Below are 20,723 nucleotides of genomic sequence, written 5' to 3' on the forward strand. Positions count from 1 at the left end.
AGACACTTAACCAACTGAGCCACCCAGGTGACAAAGTACTCTGCATTTTAGTATATTTTGTATTAAGACTAAACTATTAAACTTTCATTTTTACCAATTGGGAATAAAAAGGCTGTTTTTACTGCCTTAACTAATTTTCAAAAATCCAAATTCTAAAACAAATAACCAATATTTTACAGTTGCCTACTAACTGCAGATTTACATACAATGTTACCATTTAAAATTGTCTTCATTCAATATGGAAGGGTAGCAGAATATGCCACTTCAAAGTGGGACTGCAGGAGCTCAGGACATGCCCGCCCTAAACTGTGCTACTTTGGTATATTGATTTTACTGAGCTATAGGCACAAAAAACTGTGAATGCAAAGTTTTTCCTGAACTCCCTACATCTGCCCAAACACAGATCCTCCAAAAGGTACTGAATTGTCCTAAATCCCCTTACCAAGAATTCACCCTTAGGGAATATTGACTCATCACAAAGGAAGACACTGGAAGTCAATACCATACCCAGACAAACTTTGTCATAATCAAATGTCCCATTTATTCTTTGAAGGGCCTACTCACTTTTCCTAAAAAAATTATTTATTCTCTCCTAAAAGCCTACATACACACCCTCTTTTTTCCTTATTAAGATAGTATTTAAGTCTAAATTCTAAGCCACCTCAGAGAGTTACTTTTTCCTGAGTATCTCTCATGTGTACATGAGGAATACACATTAATAAGCTCCTGTTTGTTTTTTCTCTTATTAAACTATCTTATATTACAGAGGTCTCAGCTAACTACTCAGAAGGGCTAGAGGGAAAATTATTTTTCCTCCCCTACAGTACTCAAGCCGTGACATGCAGAGTCTGTCTATGTGAGACTCTGAGCTGTTTGCATGTAAAATGCCCTGAAAGCCTGAACACAACTGGCATTGTGAACATTCCCTGGCTGCCATATTGTACTCAAGTTATTACACTGATAATGTTAATGGATCCTCGAATTGAACTCTTCTTGAGATACTGCTCTTTCTTTCCATTTTAGTAAATTTAGAGCTTTTGCTCATCTCATGAATGATCTTTCCCATGCTCCAGTCCATGAGTGCTCTGCATGCAAGGGATCACAATTCAAGCTCTTAAGCTAAACCTTCACAAAGTAAAAACAACAGAGCAATTCCAACAAAATACCCATGCATTCAGTGCAAAAGAATGTAATTATTCATTTTAATTGAACCACCTGATCAATTCAGTCAAAATGGCCAATCTGTTCTATTGTAGTAGATTCAACCCTAGAGAAGAGCTTCCAGGACAAAGGCTTTAACAGGGAAAATAGTAGAGAAACTTTAAAAAGCAAATTTTTGTGGGCTACCATCTACTTGATCATGAGTAACTTCTACATTTGATAGAATGTAGAATTCTACATTGAATAGAATCTAGAGTGGAGATCCAATTTGCTGGACTTGATCTCTTTGGTGAGACCATCAAAAGTCACCCGCATCTGGGGTAGCATGTGCTTACATGTGGGAGCATAATCCCACAAGGTAAAAGGTCAAGTCCCCTGAATTCACTGCCATTTCACTGGAAACACATTCCGCGTCCATCCCCGCTTACTTGAACTTTCTTCTGTGTCATCCTCTTCTTCCTCCACTTGAATTTGTACTGTTGAAGAAAAGAAAAATACAATAGTTCTTTAAATGATGGCATAGCAACTAGTAACAGGTTTTTCCTGTTATTATTTTCATCATAAAGTTTTCTGTGCAGTTAATACAAATATTTTTCAATGAGCTTGTCAAAAAGAGCATTGTTTATTAAAGAAATAAAGTCACAGCATCCTAGACAGTGTTATGCAAAGACTTCTCTGCTTCACTGCCTTCAAAGGCTTGCAAAACATATCAATTATAAGCCTGTCGGTTCAATTGAATATAACTGCTACCAAAATAAATTCTATGTTGCAATGAGTAGACTTGGGGTTTGCGGGGTCATTGCATTCCTTGATAAATTGAGTTGCTAGTAAAGCTATATCCACATGCACAAACAATGTGGTTATTAGAACCAAGTTAATTTATTAAAATAGAGAACATTTCATTCTAACCAGTTACCAGTGTCAAAGAGCCTTTCAAAAAAATGTTGAAAGGCTGATATTTCCTATTTCAAGGATTCCTGGGGTTGTCTATTGAGATAGCCTAAATTTTCCAATATATGATTTACTTTGACCATAGGGAAACACGTGATTTTGTAGTTCTTCCCCCCAAAAAAGAACATTTCTTCTGTGTATTCCTCACTCCATACTCAAGACAGCATCTTCTTTTTAGTTTTGGTCTATTTTTGCAAAGGCATCAAATGGTTTAAAAAAATTGTAGTTGTCCAATAATATGTGAAAATATACTAACTTTTACACTTGTCATCTACTGTCCATTCATTACAGGTCTCAGCCAGAGACAAAGCTCTTCAACTTGCTCAGGTAAAAATGAGAATCGACTATTTCTTTAAAACCGTAGTCCCATAACTAGCTTATAAAATCATAAGTGTATCATATTTTTAAGTCAGATGAGACTGAGTCTGAGAGAGTAAAGATGACAAAACAACATTGCCGCAAACAGAGGAAACAACCTCCGTTTTGTTTCTGCTCGCATACTGTCAAAGGTTATTTTTCAGAACTTGACAAGCACATTGAAAACGGAACACATGCCAAGAGTTTAAATTCCATTCACAAAGGAGATTATTGTAAAAGCACATTCTGCCTTTAAACAGCATCTGCATAAAAATTTTTAGGATATGCAAAAATGTCATCACTCAACGTCAGCCACGGAATGTGAAAATAAGTGTTCTTTTGTTCAGAGTGGACATGTGCCTTCTGTTACTGGCTGTAACTGGATCTGCACAGGACAAAGATTTTATGTCACTACTGAGAGTCCACAGCAGTGAGGCAGACACTTCTAAGAAGATGTTTTACATTTAACAATCGGTCTTGGTCTTTTATTTGTAATTAATCATCACCACCAAGCTTCTTCAGTCAAAGAAGGAAGACACTTCGTAGGAAGGCAGCCTTGGAACAGAGTCCGTTCTGTGTGTATAATATAAGAACAGCTAGGGACAAACAGCAAAGACTGACACACAGCCTATTCTGCAACATCATAGCCAAAGCAAAATCCACACAAAATATTATGCTGATTTATAATAACAACTCACTGGATGTGACTAAATGAAACAGAGAAAAAGGAACAAAAATATAATCAAATCTTTAGGAAGGATTATATATTAAATAAAAACAGCAGAATGAAATGTCCCAAGCCAAGGAGATGAGCAACCCATCCATTTCTTCTGATAGCCAGTGGAGGAGAAAAAGCAGGGCTGCAATAATGGATCATCTCCTAGAGTACAGGAAGGGTAATAACAAATGGCTATTAAATAAAACCTAAAAATCCATCAGAGGAGATATCTCTGTGGTGGCAAGTAAAGAACTAAAAAAAAGAGCTATGGTTTCTAAGTGATGTAATGGAGAATACTGCAGAAATAGCCCCTAGCCTCCTCTTGAGCTGACTCTCCAAGAGTGATATTCATCTGTGCGTGATCATCTGCACATTCTCATTAGGTGCCTTCTTTATTCAATGACATCCCCTTGGCAGTGGAGTCAAGGGGCGATGAAATAGTTGTTTTCATAGTTATTGTGATAATCATTGGGTTGTTCTTGACTCAAACCCTCAGCAAAGGCATCATCAGTATCAAGAACGAAACAACAGCACTGTGACCAGATGTAAGATGCCTGCAAGAGCCTCAGACCGACTCTGATTTTAATGGAACATTATTTGGCTGGAAAAGCAACTATCAGTGGTGGTCTGGATCTCCTGCAACTCAAAGTGAGACTGAAGAACTAAGCTAAGAAGCCCCTCCAACACCAAACCTTGTGCAAAAGAATATCTCAGAGCACTAAAATGGGAGCTACAGACTGTCTCTCCCTCCTCATACAATTTTTGGCATGGCGTGTTGCCATTCCTTTTCTCAGCAATCCCTAGTAGCTTATCCCCGATCGTATGACCCCCGCATGCTTTGGCTGCTTCCCAAAGCCTATTGATTATGTACTTTAAAAATAACCTCTCTCCTGGGGAGCTATGGGAGGATGGTGAAAGGAGAGGAGGGGGAGGTCCTGTCAAAATGTTGGAGGCACAAGCAAAGCTTCACTGAAGTACGCTATTTAAGAGAGGAAAACGCAGTCAGAGCAGATGAACGCCTAGGCAACCCAGATCCTCATTTCATGCAAATAGACCCAGTAATTAAAAACAGTAAAAGGAAACAACAGCAAAATGTCACATTTTAGAGGCATTGGAATCGTTTGGAGAAGGGGATGTTGTTCCAGGCTTTCTTTTTTAATCTATACCACTGAAAGTAAGTAGTGTTGCCTGTTCCTCTGGGTTAACCCACGTTTAGCTCTTAAAGAGATGTTTGGAGCACTAGGTGATTACTCTGGAAACTGAGAGCTCGTTTATCCAATTAGCGTTTATGGTACACTCACAAGGGAGTACAGAGCAAAATGCTCTGGGCAGGGAGTTTGTAGGTTCTAAAAGAAAACATAAGGAGTGTTTAACTATATAAGACTATATAAAATAGTCGTACTATTTTATGCAAAAGAATGACTTCATAAGTGAGATCAAGATTACATAGGAGTATTTTAGCCAGCTTACCTGGGTTGTAACAGCAATGTATTAGTTACATTCATGAGGCTTTTTGTGTGTGTTTCATTTTAGGGTTTGTGTGTGTGTGTGTGTGTGTGTGTGTGTGTGTGTGTGCTTTATGTGCGAGGAAATGTTAACATGGGTCCTTCCCATATACATGAGGTACATGTCTCCTCAGGCTAAACTGCACTGGAAGTGTTATTCATCTTTGCTGTAACAAGGTCATTTCTGAATCCTAGCTGAAGGACCCATACCATCAGTATGGGGTGTGATGTGGAATGTGAGAGGAAGAGAAGAATCAAGACAATCAGAAGGTTTTCATCCTTGGCAGGCACCTAGATAGATAGAGTCAAAATAAAAAGAGATGAAAAGTCTATAGGAAGAATAGGCGGGAGGAGCTGAAGATAGGGAGTTTAATATGAAATGTTGGAGTTGAGTAGCCTATTAGACACCCATGGTTAACTTGAGTAGGCAATTGGATATTGGAGTCTGGAGTTTGGAAGAAAAGTCTGGCCTGGAAATATACATTTGGGAATTATTAGCATATTGATGCTATTTAAAGCCGTAGAACCAAGTGAGACCACCAGGTAAATGAATAAAAACAGAACAGAAAAAATGAACAAAACAGAAAACTCCAAAATTGAGAGGACAGGGAGAAGAAGAAAAACCAATCAAAGACACTGAAAATGAACAATCAATGGAGTAGGAGGAAAACAAGGAATGTTCGTAGGCTTATAACTCAGGTATAACGAGGACTGAAAATTGACCATTGGATTTTGCAGTATAGAAGTCAGTGATGACTTTGGCAAGCATAGATTTAGCAAAGTGTTATAAGGAAAAGCCTGAATTTCAATGGCTTTACAAGAGAATGGTCAGTGAGGAATAGGACCACTAGTTATGCTAGCCATCTTACATGCTGATGGCAAAAGAGAATGATAAATTGATGATGTAGGTTATAAAAAGATAGTTACACATACAACACATATTAGATTCTGAATTCTTTTATTGCATTTATGTGGCTTTTGGTTTTGTTACTGGGGTATGTTTCTCTGACTGAGACTTTGTTAAAAGATGGGGCAACTTACTAATATACCCCTTGCTTATATATAGTGTCCACCGTATAGTAGTTCAAAGGTATGGTATTAAAGGGTGGTGAAGGAACAAGACAGAAAAAGAAAAATGGGGAAGAGTACAGAGATGAAGAGAAGAATACAGCAAAGAAAGGGAGGTAAAAGGGCAAAAATGAGGTGAGATTACAGTAAATAAGAGGGAAAAAAAGTATAAATGAAAAGTAAAACACTGCATTTTGTCTTTACTCTGTCTATAAATAAACATATTTGTATTTTTATTTTCACTTAAATAAATATTATAAATATAAAATGTTATCAGTTCTAAATTCATATACTAAATGATATTTCCTCTTTTAGAAACACCTCAAGTTAACAAAATCTAGACTGTCTTTAGTTATTTCTTCAACTAATACTCTTTTCTAACAAGAATGTGAAAGTAAAAGAGCTAGAAAATATGAACAAAATAAAGGTATCTCTTTTCTTAAGAGAGTATATTCCAAAGTAAAGCTTGCCTTGTTCTGTAAGGAAGAAGAGTTTTGATCCCCTTACCAAAAACAAGAAATCTCTTTTTCAAGAGAGAAAGAAGAGAGAAAACTGACCAGTGAAACTATGAAAAGTAAGCTATGATTTTTAAAGATCTCTTTAAATATAGCTTCCTTATGATGGACACTGTAAATTTTATGCTCTGAAATTTCTAGGTCTAATGGCCACTCAGTAGCTGCTCAAATTGCTAATTTTTTTGTTATAGTAACAATGATGATGATGGTGGTACAATTATGATATAGAGATAATTATATGTATGTATGTAAATAAATATAAGCTGTGTTTAAGTTAAAGCCAAGAACAACATTTAGATATTTTGCTTTTGTAAAAACCAAACAGAAGGTAAACCAGCCCAAATTTTGAAAGGAATGAGTAAAGTTAGGCATAAGGAAGAATTTCCCACCAGTGAGACACTTGGGTGCTAGATCGTCACCAAACCACATTGAGGTTTCCTCTACACTACAGAGAACACCCCAGTATCCTGCTCCCATTCAGCTATTGAGTGCAAAGTAAGGAACAGAAGGCACCATCTGCAAAATTGAACAAAAATGTTGGAATGTGATTCTTCTTCCTCAAGAATGGGACTTACCCAAGACATAAAATCAGATTCAGTTTAAATCAGCAGCTCCCTGTATTTTTTTACTTTTAGGGAAGGACAAGAAGATGCTCTGGACGTTTGTTTATAACTATTCCAAATCCTTCAAGTGATGGTGCTAAGCACAATATTTGGAAGCCATAGAGTAAAGAGAAGACTTACTTATTTCTTATATCATTCAAATACCTTAATAAACCTATAAACTATAAGACATTTACAAAGTCCTTGGAGTGGGAAAAAACAAAATGAGATCATTACATTTGAATATCATCAAGGTATCTGGGGGAAAGGTTTAATTTGACAAACTGGTGCTGATAATCTTTCTGCAGATGCCAGCACCCTTCTTATCTTCCTTAAGACCACTGAGAAAATGAACCACGGAACACATAGATTCAAAACCACCCTAATGAAAACTTTTAAAATAAATGCCAAAAGATTGGTCATGTTTACAATCATTTTAATATCTTGAAGACACTAAATAGTTATTCTAAATTGTGTTTTGTAAAATTACAAAAATAATAATAATTGTGACTTTTGGTGAGACTCAGCCACCTTAGAGAAGGGAATGGGCAAGAAATTCAACTGCTACAGTTACTGTCATCCTCCAGTATTTTTCCTTCTAAGAAAGGAAATAAATTACATTTACTTTTTGAGACTATGAAGCCCTTAAGAAGTAGGGAATAAATAGCTACTGATGTTTGCTTTATTAAAAAATGCAATTTAGAGATCCCTGGGTGGCTCAGCTGTTTAGCACCTGCCTTCAGCCCAGGCGTGATCCTGGGGTCCTGGGATCAAGTCCCACATTGGCTCCCTACATGGAGCCTGCTTCTCCCTTTGCCTGTGTCTCTGCCTCTCTCTCCCTCTCTGTGTCTTTCATGAATAAATAAATAAAAATCTTTTAAAAAACCCGCAATATAAAATATTGTAGTTGCCAACTAGAACAGGATGAATTCTGTAGAGAAACACATTTTATTATGAGGTCCTGGAGCGAGAATGGCCAACCCTGAGAACAGAGAGGTGGAAAAAAAAAAAAAGGAGATTCACTCAAAATAAAAATCCCCCTTCTATCCATTTACAATGGTAATAATCTTTTTTTATATCCATAAGAAGGAGGGGAAGGGGATGCACACCAATTTTTTTTTGCACTTTTTCCTTCTGTTTTTATTGTACATTAAATTAAAATTAAACACAAGCTGAGTGGAGTGGGTAGCTGGAATGTTTCCAAATTCTACCACCCTTGAGCTGGAAGAGCAAATATGAAATGCTAAAGCACAGTTCTTCAAATAGTGAATTATATACTGGAGTATTTGTGAGAAACTGTAATTAGATATTTTATGACACCACTGATCTACGGAAAAACAAAAACAGCTCTTATTCTATCTGGTATGAGGGGTTGGCTTATTTTTTTAACAATTCATATTCAATAAATAGCTGTTTACCACGGCATTTAGAGCTCTCCATGGTTACAAAAAATTAAATAGCGAGTCTTGCTTTTTCTTTGCATTTAGAATATTCTGGGGGAGGGGACATTTCTTATTTAACCATGCTGTCATAACATATATATTCAGAGTGTGTGTTCTCACATTTCAATTACCACCATAAAGAGCAACCACTGTAAATAAGTGTGCTGAAACGAAAATACATTCTCTTGTGTGAGTTTTTGTGGCTATAATCTTTTATAGTAATAGGATACCAAAATAACAACCAGATGAAAATAATGTGTTGTAAACCCTTGGCAGCTCTACTTACATCCTTGGATTGCTTAGAACAAAAAGGAATCTTTCCCCACCCCCCACCCCAGGATTTATGCAATATTCCAAGTCAAGAAGAAGAATGCTTGTCAAGATTCATGGATAAACAAACAACATGAAACAAACAAACAAAAAGCACTAAAGAATTGTGTAATCGCTGAAAGCAGACGATTGTTTCTGGAGCCTAAAGAAGCAGGAAGCAAGGCTGGCTGAACTTGGTGTGGTCTTCATCCTTCCTTCCCAGGCTGCACAGAAGATGCTAATTACTTTTCATTAGCATACATTAGCAAATGTTAATGAGTGTCTTCTAAAGAACAAAGGCAGTGTGGGGCAGCATACAGGGAGGGATGGTGGCTGAATTGTAAGTCAAAAGCCGCAGCAGAAGACAGGCGCAGAGAAACAGAAAATGAGGAGAGTGGTTTAGGAAGGAATTGGTAGTTTCCTCAAATTGGAAGAACTACCTTCCTGACAAAATAGTAACAGCACCAGGAAGGATGAAATGATTTCATTCATTTTTGTTTCTAAGGAAAAGTAAACAGGAAAGGGAAATAAAAGAAAAAGCAAACATTAACTAGAATGAATCATTCTTTTTTCTGCTCTTTAGCTGTTTAGGAAAAATTGTATTCTGTAGGATTTACTACCCAACTAGGGATCTTCGTTAATATCATCATCAGTTAAGGAACAGCAGTTCTGAATTCTATGCGCAGGTGTCCTCAGGAGTTTATAAAAATTGTGACCACCCATCTACCCATTCTGATCATTTTCCCTACAGACTCAGTTTATGATACATGATAAGATTCAAACTGTAAGTAATTTGTATGTGGTCTATAATTTTATCAAAATAGTTCACATAGAATGTGGAATGTGTGTTAATTCACATCCTAAATGCAGCTGAATCATTATACATTATATGCATGTACGTTATATATGTTTTTATAATAAATAAATAAGAAAATACTTTTTAAAAGAATAAACAAAATATATAAAATAACACGATACATCAATTAAATTCCTTTTAATAAATCTCTCAGTAGATGATAAATGAGAGAGAGAGAGAGATAACCTACTGGTCTGTTTCTCTGGAGAACCCTGATCCAGACAGTCTTTCTTTTCAAGATTACCATAATGGAACCAGACAAATACTGGAAACAATAACACAAGATATAAATTGACAGGTTCTACTAAAGAGATACAAGCAGAAGATATGGTTAGAGTTCATAAGATGGAGTGGACAATCATGTTTATTAGGGAATTTTAGGATATTTGCTTTTTGTTATTCTTCAAATACTTCTGGAATCAGGATAAATAAATGTATGTTTCACCACCTGATTTCCTTCGGATTAACCCCAGTTCCTTCAAGACCATGACCATGAAGAAGAAAGTTTATTTCCACGACTAACCAACAACTACAAAGTATAAACAAGAAAGGACTTTTGTTCACCTGAATCTCTAAAACTATTACATTTGTACCATAGAACCAAAGAAGACAACTCAGAGCTTTCAAGTCAGCAATTGGCTTAGTAGAAAACTCTCAAGCTTTTGATTTAGACAGGTAAATGTTTTGTGTTTTGACTCTGCAACAATTTTATGCCATCTCATAACTGGATAATTATTTAAATTCTCTATGCTTGGTGAAAGGGGCAATAATCACTATACAGAGTCTCTGTGAAAACTAAACATAATAACAAATGCATGCGACATAGGGGGGGTGCCTTGTTGGCTCAGTCAGTTAAATGTCAGATTCTTGATTTTGGCTCAGGTCAGGATCTCAGGGTAGTAGGACTGAACCCCATGTGGGGCTCTGCCCTCAGAGAGGAGTCTGCTTGGAACTCTCTTTCTCCTTCTGTCTTTTCCCCTTCTCTAAAATAAATTAAATCTTTTTATAAATAAATAAATGTGATGTGTATAATATAATGTGCCTGGCATAGAGCAAAGGTTAAAATCATCTACAAGGACAGTTCAAATGCTTTACACATATCTATACACAAAATTTTGACATTTTTCACCTAAAATTCAAGAAAGATAAGAAAGACACATCTATTCTGACCAATTTTGGACTCAGCCAGCAAGAAAATTACCACAATATTCGGTCTGGGATTGTATTAAAGGTCATTTAGTCAAAAGATAAAGTCAAAGAATAAAATATTACCCTAAACTCTGTCTCTTGGTATCCTTAGCTTCTTGCCATGCCTGTTGATGATGCCAACCAGTGTGGAAAGTCATGCTGCTTGGCCAATGGTCAGCTTAACCATACAATTCTTGCTTGTTAGCAATGTGAGGAGCAGTTACAACAAGTCGAGGTTGACTCATAAAAACTGATCAGCAGCCATTGTGAAAAACGGTCTTTTAGAGCCACAGGAATTATAAAATTAGTTCCATACAGAGAAAAAAGTCAACAGACCCTAGAATGAGAGATTTGCATGTTCTGTCTCATCTAGCTTCCAAATTCCTTTCTTGGGAATACCCTGGTATCCAGAGGACAAATTATTATACCTGTGTGGGCAACAGAAAAAAATGTAGGGTGAGGCGTATTTAGTAAGAGGCTGACAGTCTGCCAAGTCCCCTAACAGTTGTGACCTTGCCCTTGCTTATATATCTGTATCATGATTTTAAGTGTCACTTTTTTGGGTTTTTTTTTTTTTTTTTTCAGTTAAGGGTAATCAATTCTATCTTGATTAAATACCAAAAGGTTGGGACTGTAATTGTGACTATTATATCCCACAGAAAAGGACAATGGTTAAAAACTAAGATCTGGATCTGGAGAGTGGAGGCCGAGAAAATTATTTTTCTTCAAGTGGAAAATTATTCCACTTCAAGTTCAGCGTTAGCACAAGTACAGCCATCCCAGGCCCCTGTGAATAAGAGCTGAACTTTACCTTACTTCAGTTACAGGAAGAAAACAGCTTACAGCTTAACGTCCTAGGAAGCCCCATATTAGAATAAAAACAGAGCCCAAGCCAAGGGCAGGAAGCCCCTATTAGAATAAGAACAGAGCTCAATGCCCTTGAAGGCCCCACGTCAAAATGTAAATAGAACTTGAGGAATTGCTCCACCCCTTCTGGAGGTCCCCTAGACCAGCCCTTAAAACTAAGCTGAAATCCACCCCAGGGTCCAAGTCCCTGCTCCGCTGTGTCAGGTATACTTGGACCCAAGCTCCAGCTTGTAAATAAACTCTCGTGCGCTTGCACTGGTGTCGGCTCCTTGGTGGTTTCTCGGATTCGCAATCTTGGGCACAACAGGAGTAAGAAGGTAGAAAAGAAAGCTGATGCTGATAGAGACAGCAAGTAACTTCAGGTGCCCTTATATTTCTAATTCTACATTATCCCTTCCCTTCCTTTCCATAAGATGAAATTACTTTGGTTATTGGGACAAGCTATATTCTAATTCCAGAGAGCAGGATCAGAATATCCTAAGCCAAGTTTCTTAATTCAGTGCAGTATATTTTTTCAGATGATTGAAGGGTAGAACTCAAATTCTGATGGTAGTTCCCAAAGCTACTCAACTTCCCTAAATGTAATCAAATATTTCCCAAGAAACTAGTTCCTAGGTCATACCTAGCCAGAATAGATGCTCAAGACTGGCTCTTCAGAATTCATCAAGACTCTTAGTTCCACCTCCTGTCTCCTGTGTCATGAAATCTCACCGTGGGTGTACGTGTGCATATGTGTGAATTTGTATGTGTGTGTATGTGTTTGTGTGTAAGAGAGAAAGGAGAGAGAGAAAAAGAGAAAAAAATTTAAAAGTCTTAAGGAAGTATTCCAGATCCCTCGATTTCTCCTCACAGCCTCTGCATTCTTCTCAATCATCTACTTAGTTCCAAACAACAAAATGTGTCTATCGTCTGTGCTGGGTAAAACTCTCTGCCCTCCTTGAAGCTCAGTTATTTACCATCAATAGCATGATGACTAAAAATGAGATTAGTTTATTTTTTTATCCATCATCTCAGCCTGGCAGCATTGAGAGTCTATTTTTATGGATTCCATGGTCAAAGGCCATCAGCTTCCCTCTTCATTCCATGACACTGAATTATGCTCCTATCTCCAAATCTTTTTGTCTGTCCCCCAAATTCTGGAGGATTTCCAGCAGAAAGAGATCTAGGCAGTGCTTCTCAAACACATTGATCCACTTCATCCACAAAGATTCTGACTCAGTAGTTTGGGGATTGGGGTACCAATAATTGGCTTTTCTAAGTGCTTCCAAGTAATGTTACCAGTCCTCAAATCACACTTTGGGAACCAATTACATGAGGCGTCCAGAGGGAGTGGGGGAAAGTTAACAAGCACTTGCCACTTCCTTTTAGAAACCATAACTATTATGACCTAGCAATTGTCTTTCTTTGATTGTCTATCTTTATGTCAATTTCACACTCTCTTGATTGCTGTGCCATTACGATGTGCCTTGAGAGTAAGGATGTATCTTCAAACTTTGTCCATTCTTTTCAGATGCTTAGCCTCTTCTAGGTCCTTTGCATTCCCATATAAGTTTCAGGATCAGCTTATCAACTTATGTAAAATTTTTAAGAAGTTTTTTTTTAATTTTTATTTATTTATTTATTTATGATAGTCACAGAGAGAGAGAGAGAGAGGCAGAGACACAGGCAGAGAGGCAGAGAAGCAGGCTCCATGCACCGGGAGCCCGATGTGGGATTCGATCCCGGGTCTCCAGGATCGCGCCCTGGGCCAAAGGCAGGCGCCAAACCGCTGCGCCACCCAGGGATCCCAATTTTTAAAAACCTGGTTGGATATGATAGAATTGTGTTGAGTATAAAAATTAACTTGAGGGGATCCCTGGGTGGCGCAGCGGTTTGGCGCCTGCCTTTGGCCCAGGGCGCGATCCTGGAGACCCGGGATCGAATCCCACATCGGGCTCCCGGTGCATGGAGCCTGCTTCTCTGCCTCTCTGCCTGTGTCTCTGCCTCTCTCTCTCTCTGTGACTATCATAAATTAATAAAAATTTGAAAAAAAAAAAGAGTTTAAAAAAAATTAAAAAAAAATAAAAATTAACTTGAGGAGAATTGATATTTTGACAATATTGAATCTTTCATTCGACAAATAAGTACATTTATTTAAGTCTTCTTTAATTTCTTTCAGCAATGTCTTGTAGTTTTCAGCTTGTAGGTCTTGCACTACTTTGGTCAAATTTGTTTTGCATTTGGCCCATGGCTCATTTGGAAGTGATATTTAGTTTACAAATATTTTGGGATTTTTCAAATATATTTTACTTTAGATTTCTAATGTAATTCCATTGTAGTTAGAGAATATACTTTGTATAACTTGAACATAAATGCTCACATAATATGTGAACATATTTATATAAACACATAAATGTTCTATGTGAACTTGATGAGAGTGTATTCTGCTACTTTTAGGTGGAGTTATATAAGTGTCAATTAGTTTCAGACAGTTGATAGTATTGTGGAGGTCTTTATATGCTTACAGATTTTATTTTGCTTTTTCTATCAATTATTGTGGAAAAATTGCTGACTATAATAGTGGATTTATTTATTTTCCTTACAGCTCTATCAGTATTCACTTTATGTATTTTGAAGTTCTGCTATTAGGTATCTAAATGTTTACATTTGTTATTTCCTATTGATAAAACTACCTCTATCATTATGAAATAATGTTATTTGTTCCTGATAATATTCTTTATTCTAAAATAAAATTTATCCAACATTAGTATGAACACTTCAGGTTTCTTTTTATTAGTTTAATATAGTATGTTTTTTCCATCCTTTTACCTTTGACTTATTTGTATCTTTATACTGAAAGTGGATTTGTTATAGGCAAGAAATAGTTTGATACTGAAATTTTTATGTAATCTGACAATTTCTAACTTTTAATTTGAGTATTCAGACCATTAATATTTAACATGCATATCTACAAGCTTTCTTTGCAAACTAAACTCTTGCTTTTTAATTTTTTTTGTCTTATCTCTAGTTTTTGTTTCTCCTTTTTTCAGCCACCTTTTGGATGAATTGATTTTTACAGTGATTCTATTTTATTGACTTCTATGGCCTATTTTCTGTAACTAGTTAAATACCACTATTCTAAACTACTTCTTAATATAGTGCCAGAAAAGTTATATAAGTAGCAAATTATATAAATACCATTTCATTTATAGTGAAAAACCTTATGCCAGAATATTCTCATTTTTTCTTTTCCAGACTTTGTGCTGTTGTCAGACATGTTTTCAAGCTCAATGATCCTTTCTTCTGCCATTCCTAATTCTATGTTAATCCCATAAAGCATATGCTTCATCTTGTACATTGTATTTTTCACCTATGGAAGGTGAATTTTGTCTTTTTACTTTATTTATTTATTTATTTATTTATTTATTTATTTATTTATTTATTGTCTTTTTAATTTGATCTATGCCTCTAGTTAATTTTTTCATTAGTCTCTTGAATGTGTACAATGCAGTTTCATAACTGTTTGTGTACCAGTTATATCAACCATGTCAGTTATGGGATGATTATGTTTAATTTATTTTTTCTTACTTTATGGTATGCTTCTTTGTATTAATGGTAATATTTGACTGCATGATAAACATGATGAATTTTTCCTTATTGGGTGCTAGATATTTTTATATTCCCATAAATATTCTTTAGCTTTGTTCTGGTATGCATCTAAGTTACCTGGAGTCAGGTAAGTTTTAAGTTGCTGGTGAGACCAGAGCAATGTTTAATCTAGCCCTAATTTTTTCCTACTGCTGAGCAAACAGCTTCTGAGTACTCTATATGGCATCTCATGAATTATAAGGTTTTATACTCTTATTTGTGGGAGGAGTTCACCTCATTTATTTTCCATCTCTCGGAGGTCATTATCCCTTTTAGTCTGACATATAATGTCTTGAAATTGTTGTTTCATGTATTTTTTCTATTTTTGTATTTGTTTCAGGTAAACAGTAAATTCAGTAAATCTATACTCCATCCTTACATAAGAAATCTATTCATTCTAAATGTTTTAGAAGTATCTTAGTTGAGTTCCTTTTTCTTTTTTTTTCAGTCCACGAGAAAAAAAGTATGAGTCAAGAACTCTAGCTGCCTCCTATTCCTTTTTGTTTCACACACAATCATCTCTAGCTAATTCTGCATGGAATTACCAGTTTTGGGGGAATAGTTACATCAGTTGACTATGCCTCCACTACGTAGAATTATGCTTATAAATATTTTAATAACATGCAGAAATGTTTACAAGCTATATTGTACAAAAAGATTATCAAAATTCCTATATATCTGTATATCTGAAATAAATGCCTTATGCAAAAACAAGTGGGAAGGGAGGGCAGGGACTGAGATGAAATATGCCAAAATGTTAGCAGCCATATCCGGATGGTGAGATTGTGACATTTTCTTCCTTTCTAGATTTGTTTCTGTCTTTCCCAAATGACTATAATGATGCATATTATGCTTAAAAAGACTAACTTCTGTTTTGTTTTTACTTTTTAGAATGAAATTTAGGGAGAGAGAAAATGAGAGACAATTTTGGTGAAAAGCTACAGAAACTCAAGGATTACTGCTTAGCTATGTCTCCTAGGATCTCAGGCACTCTTGCTTGGTGTTGCAGTTATCAACATGCCCCTATGTCCCTATGATGAAGGCCTGGATTATAAAATATCATGAAAAAATAGGAATCGAGCAGCCAGAATTTTGCAAACAATGTTTTATTCTGACAGTGTTAGGAAGAAAGGAGCCAACTCATAAAATGTTAATACTGCCTTCTTCAGTAATGGCTGAAATGTTCCACCTTGTAATGGAGCTCTGGAAAATGCTTCTGAAACATTCTGGAAGTTTAAAGAAAACTGATGGGAGTGAGCTTTAGTTAATGAACTCCACTTTCTCTTGGTTGCCAAATTAAGAGACCTCGGTGGACTATTTGATTCTTAGCTCAGGTTCCTTCCATGAGCGTTTTACAGAGAAGAGAACAGTAAGTAGAAAGGAGGTGTGAAGAATTCATCCACTAATTCACTCAGTCAACAAGGATATACTTGAGTCTATAAAGACAAAGCAGTGAGTAGGACTGTGTAGCTCTTTATAGTTGAAGGAGCACTGTCTTATTCTTAGAATCAGACAGACCTCAACTCAAAACCTAGCTCTGCCCTTCAAAAAGAGCAATGACAGGCAAATTTGTAAACTTTCTGAGCATCAGATTTCAGGTCAACAAATTGTGAAAACAAAATATCTCCTAGAAGTGATGCGATCATGGAGTAAAATATATATAGCAGTGTCTAGCATATGGAAGGCACTCAAATCTGTATTGATCTAATAAAATCTGGGCAGCCATAAGCGAGTAAGATATTCTCTTTTCATTCTAAGAAGTACCCACCTATACAGAAGACATGATATGCAAAAATAAAACAATTGTAGGTGAAATGTAATTGAGCATCCTTATATTTACTATTAAGAATTGAAGCCAAGAAAGGGAAGACATCCTAGGGAGCTAAAATGGTCAGATCATGAATACTTATATTGAGTCTCTAGATGTAAGAAGATTTTTAAAAAAGTATATGTACATAGTTTTATATATAATGTAGTATCACATCACACAGGACATATACTCTTGTTTTGTTTTTTGTATTCAGATATGCTCAAAATACTGTTTTTAAGGCTACAAAACAAAAGATAGAAACATAAACAGGAACATATTCAATACTTACAAAAAGTGATACAATAAAGATTATAAAGTACTACTTTCAACACTTCAAAAGACATGTATACATTTTTTTACAAGTAACATCATGAATGATCATATCTTCACATGCATTTAAGGATTATTTGTACTCAGTGGAAGGCTATTGCCATTTTCATACATAAAAATTTCTCTAGCGGGCAGCCTGTGTGGCTCAGCAGTTTAGTGCCACCTTCAGCCCAAGGCGTAATCCTGGAGACCCCAGGATGGAGTCCCACATCGGGCTCCCTGCATGGAGCCTGGTTCTCGCTCTGCCTGTGTCTCTGCCTCTCTCTCTCTCTCTCTCTCTCTCTCTCTCTCTCTGTGTCTCTCATGAATAAATAAATAAAGTCTTTAAAAAAAAATTCTCTAGCTCTGTAACAATGCAGATTTTAGTCCACTCAGGTCATCACTCCAGTCCTATAAGAGAAAAGCTGAACGAACGAAGGCCAATTCTTTTTAGATCTATCAGAGAGTTGAGCTTCACAGGGAAAACCATTGCCCCCCAAACTGGAGAAACAAAGCCAGTGTAACAGGGCAGAAATGCACAAGCAGAAACCACTGTGGGAACTGTTCTCAGGTGGGAAAACCTTAACCTGTAATTGACAGAATACTGGAGGCTCCATGCAGACACTCTGGGAGTTAAAATGCTTCCTAAAAAGAAGTCGAATCAGCAAAGAGGAAGGGCAGATCCTTGAGTGATGGCTGTGTTGTGTTTCCATTTGAAACAGATGAAGTGGTTGAATCCATTTAGATGTGGTGGACTGTATATATGTGCTCATCTTTACTACTTCCCAAGATCTGACTACACATGGTGGTGAAGGGATCTTGAAAGGAACAGAAGCACAAGACAAAAGGAAAGCAGGAACATCAACAGGTCGGAGATGTCTACAACACTGTGACCATGAGAAAAAGAGAAGAGGTTTCTGGTTCAGCTGGGCCAAGCAATGTAGCAAGATGGCAACAAAGAGAAAGGGATCTGCCTCATGCCTCAGATATTAGAGACTGGAGGGGGAGGGGAGGGGTGAGATGCCAGGAGGGGGTAAGGTGAGGAGGGGGAGCGGAGCACTTGGAAATAGCCCTAACCTCAAAGTCAATATTGCAAGTTTCTATTGCCAGTCCACCTCACTGAGGGGACAAGAGCAGCCAGACAGGCAGAGAATCCAAAATCTATGTCGTCACTAGTTCCCCAATCTTCTTTGCTTTTCTTCATAACAATGTCACCACCCGGCATTCTATTATCTGGTTGTTTGTTCATGGATCCATTATCTTCCCCACAAGAAAGTAAGCTCCAGGAAGACAGGACATTGGTTGATCTTCAATTCTTTGTCCTTTAGTGCCTGGCAAAGAGTAAGCACGCAGCCAAATTTGGTGATGTGAATGAGTGTATGGATGAACCAAGCCATCCATGAACGAAAGGGACATTACACAGTAACTTCCTTCTAGTTTCAGACTTGCCATATTTTCCCCCTGAGTCCTGGGGCCTTTGAATTAGTACAGGAAAATTTTCCAAGAGGAAGGAAGATGGAAAAAGTAGGCACAGGACACAGAAGGAGTAGAGATTTGCCAGACTAGGTGAGGACTGCTTCTGCAGGGCTCTTTCATAACTTTCTTAGAGAAGAGCTTCTATTTTCCTTCACTCACTTCCCATAGCTCTCAATATCAAAGTACTTTTTAGTACTTTCCCCTTGAAATTTCTGATTTTTTAACATTTATCATCATCTTTGCACTATAGCTTTCATGCAGTCTGGTAGCTCTGTCCCTCATACAACCCATACCTCTATTTGGAGGAGACACAACTGCAGGGGATCAAGGTCATGGCAAGGAACTGCGGGCTGTGTTCCCTACTTCTAAATATCATTATGTAGATCGTTTTTCTTCACAGAAAGCAAATCTCACTCACTCATGACTGGGATAATTTTCCCTCCTAGGAATCAGGGCTGATAACTCACAAGGATCAAGCACCCTCACCCACATTTGGACATAAACTGAGAGAAATTTACCAGGGGAAAAAACTAGACAGATTTCTTTTTAAATGAAGCAAACTATTCAAGGTTTGTTAGATTAATCTCCAAGTCTGTAAACTAAAGTGGCATCATAGTGCTAGACATAACACCCAGGTCTCCTGACCCCCACAGCCTGAGTCACCAGTTGCCAGACTTGTGGGTTCCAAAGAGGAGCTCGTGGTGACTTATTTCAGTTTATAGATGCTTCCACCCACTTGAATGCAGTGTTAAAGCACCCTGAATGTGATATTTGACCTGTGAAATATCTTTGCACCACTTTCTATTGCAACCTATTTAAATATGTCACTGAGTCTAAAAATAGATCTACTTCCTTAAGTCCTGCCTTTGATTCCATATAACCCACAGAGGAAAATAGTACCAGAAACCAATCTCCTTTTCTAACATCTCCTGCAAGCATGAGCTAAGAACAGGGAGTGAGGCCCCAGACTACAATTACCTCCTCTTATACCCACTTGAAAGGAGGTCTCAGGGGGTGTCTTATAAAACCTAGTTTCACTCAATCATTATGCCTGTACCTATTTTTACAGTTGGACATCCACTTAATAAATATTTACTAGGTCTTAACTATTCTTATTGCAGTAGAGGATATATGGTACTAAAATTTTGCTATGTCCCTGCTTTCTCAGAGCTTCCAGGGTAATTAGTGATAAGTTCATACATTCTGAGTTTCTAGAAGCATCCTGATTACAAATGTTTTGCAAACTATATTATCACAGAATTTTCTATTTTTCTTTATTAAAAATAATAAAGTGTTGATTATATAGCTTATTAAGCAAGCACACTTTCTCTAATATTAAAAAAAAAAAAACAGAAAAAATCCAAAACCTTTGAGTGCTATTAAAAATCATGAAAGATGAGATCTGACCCATCCAAAATCCTCCTAAAGAGACAGAATGGCTTTATAGTATCACTACACTTAACAAACAAAGGGATCAAAAGAGAGAAAGTGATCAGAAAAAGAGGCACAGAAAATGGGGAGCCAAAGAAGAAATACTGTTAGCGCTTATTAAACATTATCCAGTTAAAGAGATCCAAATGGATCCTGGATCCTGGAGAAGAGAAGCCATTCCTCTGTGTGTGTGTGTGTGTGTGTGTGTGTTGTATGTGTGTGTGTGTGTGTGTGTGTGTTGTTTGTTTGCTTTTCTCCTGGCAACATTGGAAAGTTCCATGAGATCTGGCTGAAATATCCCTCAAGTCTTTTCCTGTGCTCCCCAACAACATGTGCATTACAATCTGCTTCCCCATGTAAATTTTCGCTAAGGCAATAATGCATTGGCCAGCAAACCCAAACCATCAGTTTAGCAGCTAGCCAATTGGCCATAACAAGCTCACCTCAATGTTGAAGTTGTTCAAACTCATAACCTAACAAAATACAATTTAATTTTACAAGTGTATTTTTAAAAATTATGTAAAGAAACTC

General features: G+C 36.9%; 1 protein-coding gene across 1 annotated transcript in view; it reads right to left on the reverse strand.

The window, feature by feature from the left end:
* The window catches only part of TMC1 (transmembrane channel like 1), a 152,859-nt gene that overhangs the window by 108,888 nt on the left and 23,248 nt on the right, over positions 1 to 20,723 (reverse strand). The window contains 1 exon segment of the mRNA XM_041746240.1: positions 1,590 to 1,637. Within this exon segment, the coding sequence (XP_041602174.1) occupies positions 1,590 to 1,637 (48 nt within the window).

This window comes from Vulpes lagopus, chromosome 2 (assembly GCF_018345385.1).
Source record: "Vulpes lagopus strain Blue_001 chromosome 2, ASM1834538v1, whole genome shotgun sequence".
Lineage (NCBI taxonomy): Eukaryota > Metazoa > Chordata > Mammalia > Carnivora > Canidae > Vulpes > Vulpes lagopus.